The sequence below is a fragment of the Dicentrarchus labrax genome, unplaced genomic scaffold (assembly GCF_905237075.1).
Source record: "Dicentrarchus labrax unplaced genomic scaffold, dlabrax2021, whole genome shotgun sequence".
Classification (NCBI taxonomy): domain Eukaryota; kingdom Metazoa; phylum Chordata; class Actinopteri; family Moronidae; genus Dicentrarchus; species Dicentrarchus labrax.
This window is the reverse complement of record NW_026136718.1, coordinates 12,478,861-12,486,862: the sequence shown is the minus strand read 5'-3', so window position 1 is coordinate 12,486,862 and position 8,002 is coordinate 12,478,861. Positions and strand designations below refer to the sequence as shown.

The 8,002-nt window shown below is 38.2% G+C and overlaps 1 protein-coding gene across 1 annotated transcript; it reads left to right on the top strand.

Annotated features, from left to right (window-relative positions):
• Positions 1-533: 533 nt before the first annotated feature.
• On the top strand, positions 534-7,348 carry alpi.2 (alkaline phosphatase, intestinal, tandem duplicate 2). The gene is made up of 11 exons (XM_051375933.1): positions 534-689; positions 1,097-1,213; positions 2,352-2,467; positions 3,468-3,642; positions 3,746-3,918; positions 4,063-4,188; positions 4,347-4,416; positions 4,827-4,961; positions 5,473-5,664; positions 5,783-5,899; positions 6,668-7,348. Exons 1-11 carry the CDS (start codon positions 614-616, stop codon positions 6,937-6,939), a joined length of 1,569 nt encoding a protein of 522 aa, XP_051231893.1. The 5' UTR covers positions 534-613; the 3' UTR covers positions 6,940-7,348.
• The last annotated feature ends 654 nt before the right edge of the window (positions 7,349-8,002 follow it).

The following is an 8,002-nucleotide window of genomic DNA, read 5'->3' as shown; positions in this document are numbered from 1 at the left end:
TAATATTGGTCGAGAATTTTGTGGCTGTAATGCACAAAAGGCTTTTGTGGCTATAATGCACAAAGGGACTTCATCTGTGTGATGAAACATGAGTTGGGATGAACTATTTGGCCAGATGTTTAGCTAACAGCAGCTCTTTTGAGAAATCCTTTCAAAATGTTCCTCCATTTAAATTGGGAGTCCATATTTGCCACGTCTTCCACAGTATCTGTCTAGATCAGAAGTGACATTCTTCCTGTGTAATTTGCTGTCCATACTGTACTATATATACTATACTTCCATGAGAAGCAACACATGCCTAAACACCTGTCACCTGCCATATCAGCCACAAATTTTGGATACCTACAAAGGAATATGGAGAAATTGTTTCAGATGGCAATTTGCAATTTATTGACTTTGTTCTTGTATGTGTGTGTGTGTGTGTGTGTGTGTGTGTGTGTGTGTGTGTGTGTGTGTGTGTGTGCACGCGCGTTGTATATAACTCCTGACTCACGTTGAAAGGCTCCTCCATGTGCACTTTGCTCCTTACCTGCAGCTATAAAGGGACCTTAGTGTGTGGACTAGCACTCAGTTACTCAGTTTTTTATTTTTTAATTCACATATAGTCAACGCCATGGCCAACAAACATCAACACATTTTTATTGGATTATTAATTTTGATTTCAGTGAAGTGGACTTTGTCTGTTCCAGGTAAGGATCTGTTAACACATTGCTGCAGAAACTAAGAATACTTATACTTTCAGACCTCATATTGGACTTATACAACTGGATTTCAAAATTCCTGCCATACTTACATTACACAAACATGTTAACTTTCAATTCGATTGATTTGCTTAGTTAATTTGCTCTTTTTTTATTGATGTACTGATGCTGCAAAAAAAAATACTTGATCAATATTCACTTGTATGAGCACATCAATGTTTTAAAATTGCTTGGCCTTTATGACTTTGCTAATTTTATTTCTTATTAGCAATATAAGACATTGTGTTTATATACCTGTGATTGCAAGCCGTACAAAATATTTACCATGTTAAAACACATTTAATAAGCTATTTCTAGTTGTGGATGACACTATCATATTGTTTTTCTGCCTATAGAGGAAGAGCTCCATGCCAGCTACTGGAACAACAAAGGGAGACAGGCTCTTCACACTGCCCTGAATGTTCAGCCTAATCTTCACCAAGCCAAGAACATCATCCTCTTCCTGGGGGATGGTGAGTCTGAAAAAGGAGCTTTCCCACAGTTCAGTTCAGTTTCTTTGATTTGTGGCGCATTTTCCCCTTTTAGTTCAGTTGGTTTGTTCAGGTGAAAAGGAGTTGAGTGTGAGTCTCATCATCATTGTGGTGTTACTTCACCAAGAGGGAGAATGCAAAGCAAACCCAGTGTACTAAGTGACCCCAAAACGTGTCGGTTTATGGGTAGAATGAAATGAATGCTGACATCTGATCACCAGCAGTTACTACAGCTCGATAAGCCAAGTGTAACAAAGTGAACTGAGGTTAAACCACATTCTACATTGCATGTGTAGCTTTTTCCTTGTGTGTCCTGATCTGATCTGAACACCAAAAAAGGTAAACTACTGCAAAGAGTTCAAATAAGGCAATGGTGCATAGCTGAAGGTTTAGAAACGGGTCTCTTATTGAACACCCCTTAATTCTAATATATCTAAAATGGTAGGATGACTGATCACCAGATCTCAAATAAACAAGTTTGTTCCTTTAAAAAAAGCTGCATGTGAATGTAAACTAAATTACAAACACAATTGAGCAACATGTTTCACTATATTTAATGCAGATAGAGTAATCACTGCTGTTCACTTCCTTCTGTTTTCTCCATGAGCCAAGATCAGTATTTGGCAACTCCAGTTGAATATTTCTGAATGTATAGATGAATCGTGGATTTATGGCTGCCGTTGCCTCCACCCCAACCCACACACATGCTGATGGCAGCACATTTAAGATTTTATCAGCGTCTGGGATTGATCAGTAACATTTAATCACTTCATAAGTTACGTTGCAAAATAGTTTTCATTGTTAATTACACAGTTGCAATACCTTCCTGAGGAGGAATAACATGCTTAGCCTAACACTTTAGCAACTGACTAATTTAATGACCAAGTCTTTGTTAGATTTATGTTAAAATACAGTATATTTGATGAGAAGACATATTTAATCTGATGGTCAGTAAGATGACTTTTCCACCATTTGTGATTGTAAATAACTTCATGTCTTTCACCGCTCTTTAAACTATCACATCAGCTGAGCCTTATGAGGTTCACAGCGCACAATGGCAGCCCTGTGCCTGCCTGGACAATGTTATCTAACACTCAGGTGTGTTTCCACCTGTTTGCAGGTATGGGGGTACCAACAGTGACTGCTGCGCGGATCCTCAAAGGCCAGTTGGCAGGAAAATCTGGGGAGGAAACCAGTCTGGTTATGGATACCTTCCCACACCTGGCCCTGTCTAAGGTCAGCCCACTCTGACCAAAACATTCAGGCTGCTACATAGAAATATGATTTAAAATTTTGGAATGAAAACACCAGACATTTGGGAAATACTGAATTCAGAATGATCCATCCAATGTCCTCCACTCTGAGTACGAGCTTTTACCCTCAGGCAGACAATATAGATTACCCAAGTGGTAACTCAGTCAATTTAAAAACTTGTTTGTGCTTTCTTTTATTAACATCTAAAACAGTAAGGACATAGTATGAGTAATGGAGACCATAGTACCCAAAGGGATTATATTAAATTCATCACTTACATTTATGTAATACCAGGATGTGGCTGACTGTGTCATGTCTACAAAAACAATCCCTAATAGGACAATAAAGCATATGTTATCATATCTTATAGTATTTGTAGTACTTTAAATTTTTTAATTAACTCTCATGTTATCTGTTATGTAAGTACCCTTACCAATTATTATTTTATGGTGAGGACAGTGTCATAGACATGAATTGCTCATGTTGTTAAAAAATATATATATGTAATAAATGTAATTCATTTTCCAACTGATAAATGATTGAGCTGCTTGTACTTTCATAACACACTGACAAGCTGACAATATACTTGATGTTTGATCAGCTGTCATTATAATCATCCCATGGTGACACAAGAAACCTTTTATCAACTTATCTTGGGTCAGACTCATTTTTTAAATTCAGGTTAGAGTAAGTGAATAAGTTTACCCTGCTGCAAAAATTCAGACAAAGTATTGTAACTTGCTATCCCATTCCATTAAAATTACTTTTATTACACAGACAAACATAGCCAACCACTAAATTGATCTTCATGTTCATAAATTAAAGAGTGTATTTCTCGTATGAGTTGAGGGGACTAACATACCCACCAAGGATACAATCTCATTCTTCTATAACTCTCAGTGTAAGTCCCTGTGCATAAGAACACCTGCCTGAGATGATAAATGTTCATGTTAATGTGTGTGATTATATTTGCCCCCCGCAGACGTACAATGTGGACCAGCAGATGCCAGATAGTGCTGGCACAGCCACAGCTTACTTATGTGGTGTCAAAGCCAACTATGGCACTCTGGGTGTCACAGCCGCCACCCCAAGGTACAACTGTGGCGCTTCCTATGGGAATGAGGTCACATCAGTTCTGCACCGTGCCAAGAAAGCAGGTAGGTTCAGGTTCACACAGCTTTACTAAATTTGGGCTTATATTAGTTGATGGAGTATAAAAAAATATGTCCACATTATGACCAGCTGCTCTGTGTGTTTTAGGAAAATCAGTGGGAATTGTCACTACAACCAGAGTTCAGCACGCCTCTCCTGGTGCAAGCTACGCTCACTCTGCCAACCGAGGCTGGTATTCTGACTCTGACCTCACCCCTGAGGCAGTCCAAAATGGCTGCCGTGACATTGCTTACCAGCTGGTTCACAACACAGAGATAAATGTAAGCCTTATTGCATTATAGCAAAACAATAAAGCACCCAAGTCTAATTGTCTTTATTTACAACTTCTTGGTCTTCTACAACCTGGATGACAGAGAATATCCATAGACATATTGTGATGTAATGAACCATGTCTCTTGATCCAGGTCATTCTGGGTGGAGGTCGTCAGTACATGTTTCCCAAAACCATGCAAGATCCAGAGTATCCAACTTACAAAGGAGACCGCAGTGATGGACAAAATCTTGTTTTGGAGTGGATTAAGAACAAAAAGGTAAATGTTAAATTGTGCTCATCATGTTTGAGTGTGAATTAATGTAATTTCCCCTCCGGCTGCAATTTTATATCTTTTACAAATTTATAAAAAAGATTGGTTCCTCTCCTCACCCTTCCCTAAAAGTAATTTGTTTGTTTTTTATTCATTACCTACAGAATGCTCAATATGTTTGGAACAAAGCTGATTTTGATGCTGTCAATCCTGCAAACACAGACTTCCTGATGGGTAAGAAGAACTGTTCAATTCATCAGTTACTTTACATGTGGAAACAGGACCTCACATAGTCTACATGTCTCTCTCCATCTCCACTCTCCATACACGTACAGTACTACATTCTCACTAACTGAACCATTGTCACCAGACTATACTGTAGTTATTTGTCAAATTAATTGATGTATAGATGACCTAAACTGTCCTTGGGCAAATAGGGTGAATCAAAAAGGGTTATCTTCTCTGATACAGTCTTTTAATTAATGATACAGCAATTACGAGTGCTAACATATATTTTTTTTTGGGGGGTGAGGAGTTTGTTTAGCGCCAATCATGGCACCAACACTGCCAGCTCTATTCAAAGGGCATGTGAACATCTTAAAAATGGGTCTGTTTTTTTTTTTTAAACTTATCCCTGCATTTAGGTCTCTTTGAGCCCAAAGACTGCCACTACGAGTTGGACCGTGATTCATCCATGGACCCCTCCCTTACAGAGATGATGGAGAAAGCAATTAAGATTCTCAGCAAGAACCCAAAGGGATATTTCCTCTTTGTGGAAGATAAGTGTCATTGTGTTCTATAGGTAAACAACCACGTAATCTATGTTAAACTTCATTTCACACCTTAAATTAAAGGTGGGCGATTCTAATCCAATCGACACTTTTCATAAATTCAGCAAATATCTCCTCACTGCCCACCAACTTTCCACTGTGTGTGCCGAAAAAAAAATCTGGTGGTTGTATATAGCACTGGCTCTGTAAATGGGAAACAAACAAAGTGAATCGGACCGAGCTACACAACACCAACTTGTTATTACAGCCATTCCAGCCAGGATTTGTGCGTCAGATATTGACAATTTCTTTCCCACAGACATTCAGCTTGCTTTCTAGTTCTCCCTGAAATGCTGTTGTTGTGATGTTAGCTCTAATAGTAGAATCAAACCCACCTTTAACTAAAACCTTTTTAGTTTTGGCTGGATTATTTGAGTTGCATGATAAGTTTTTGTCCAAATCATGATGAGAAAGATTTACGTTACAGTACTTATGTCAAGTACTTTCTTTTGAACTTTAAGTGGGAGAATTGACCATGCTCACCATGGAGGGAGGGCCAAAAGAGCTCTCCATGAGGCTGTTGAGTTTGACCGGGCGATCGGGCGAGCAGCTGAACTTACCAGTGAGCTGGACACTCTGTCTGTGGTCACTGCTGACCACTCCCACGTCTTTGCCTTTGGGGGATACTCTGCTAGAGGAAACTCTGTTTTAGGTAAAAATGCACTCTTATGCAATACATTTGCTGAGGGAGGTTTTATAATACTCAGGATATCAACTGATGTTCCAGTTTGAACAAACCTGTAGATATCAATTTGTCCTGTGATTTACAGGGGTGTCTCGCTCATTAGCTGATGACAACAAGCACTTCACCACTGCTGTGTACGGAAATGGACCAGGATACCAAATTGGCAATGGAACTCGCCCAGATATGAATGAGACAATTTCATGTAAGTTTACATTGATAATCAGATGACCAAGTAATAAAGTAGCTCCATCTTGTGGTGTAACAGGATATCTACTGCAGAGGCACAAAGAACAACTGACCATTCAATGTCAACCTGACTTTGAGCAAGATGATGAACCCCCACCTGCTCAATCATATTAAACAAAGCTTCAAGCAATTAACGTTTCATTGACAATGTAACACCTTTAAAATTTGTATCCTCTATTGTTGGCAATGAGTGGGCCTGTGTAGTATTTTGCAAAACAGCTTTGCAAATATTGAGTATTAAATGTTTCAAAAAACATTTTGAGGTGTGAAGGGGATCACAGCAGATGTCCTATCTTTTTTTCCCAATTAAATATTGAATAAAAACAGAATACCTCTTTATTACCATCATTATGACTGTTCTCATATTAAGCAAATCATAACATATAATACTCTGAAATTATAAAACTATCATAAAGATTAATAAGTGATCAGATAACCAATCAGCCAGTTTGAAAATGTAATAATGTACAGTAAAGACTCATGAGTGATCATTTACAACATGATGCAATGAATACTACAGTTATATATATATATATGTTGATACTGTGTTAAAGATTTGACTTAGTTTTTAGTTTTTGGTTTAGCTGTATTGGATTTCATCATATAGTCAGGTATCTGTCGTATCTTAACTCTCTGAATGTACAAACTGTTAGTTAGCAATTTGTCAATGTAGCAGAAAACCCATTTAACTAATATAATCCTCCTTCATCCCATTCTTCCTCAGCGGGTAACGATTACCGTCAGCAGGCTGCCGTCCCTCTGGATTCAGAGACCCATGGCATAGAGGATGTAGCTATATTTGCCAAAGGTCCCATGTCACACCTTTTCCACGGGGTCCAGGAGCAGAGCTACATTGCCCACGTCATGGCTTATGCTGCCTGCCTGGAGCCCTATGAGAACTGCAACTTGCCCGAGCCCAACCATGCTGGATCCATCCATCCCAGCCTGCTGCTCCTCATGATGGGCCTCCTTCTTCTCTCCCTGTGCTCTGTCTGAGATGACGTCCTTTGGAGAATGTGTCTTGACTTTGGAATAACTGCGTTATCTGACATTTTGGTCGAAAAATAAATACTTTTTCACACTTTCTGTGTGGAATTGTAGAGCTGTAGTCGCACAACTTTGAGATCACTGCCATTTTGAGTAATTTCTTCTTGTTAAGATAACCTTGTTGTGAAAAGCATTAGTGTTAATATTACACAGAGCTATGGCTTTTAACACCCAATTGAGTATATTTATGTAAAAATATGGTTGAATTCTTTTTTAAATATTTTGAATAAAGCTGGCATGATATTAAAAAAAAAAAAGAAGACTGTACTTGAGGCACAGATGTAAGTTTGGTACCAATAGTCCAACAGTGAATACCTCTCAGCCAAACAAATTTTTTAATTAAATTTTCTTCATCTTTTCCAAGCCTCTCGTAACCTTTTTACTCACTCACATCCCCACTTTATTTTCATTTTTTCATGTAAAAGCTCAGTGAGCACATCCTTGTCCTACATCCCAGTCCCTCTCATCCCAATAACCCTACTTGAAAGAGTATTCAGGCCTCTTTACACATAACCAAAATGCTTATTGTGAAACGGTAGTACTACACATTTGATTTTCTGTCACCCTCTGTTGCTATTATGCAAATTGCGTGTTTCAGTCAGTATCTTGTTACTGGAACATTTTATACAAAATATGCAATGAAAACACAAGACACAAAATGTACTGTGGGATAATAAGTTTTACTTTTCTTACTGAAACTATTTAAATTAAAATAAACATAGCAACGCCCAGAAGATACAGTATTTCATTGCATAATCCACGTTGCAAAATTTAATGCAAAAAGCATGGATCTCTATTATCACCACTATTATGCTTTAAAACAAAGAACATGATTTATAACTAAATTACGCACACATCTTAAATTAAGTTTTTGAAAATGGTGCATTGAACTCATTTTAGTGAAGTCAGGTAATGATTGTTAATAGCGGAATCATTCTGTAATAAAAAGGTAAAGAGCTGACCCACAGTCACACAAGAACTGCCTCTGATATTGAACGTGTACCCTCCCCGC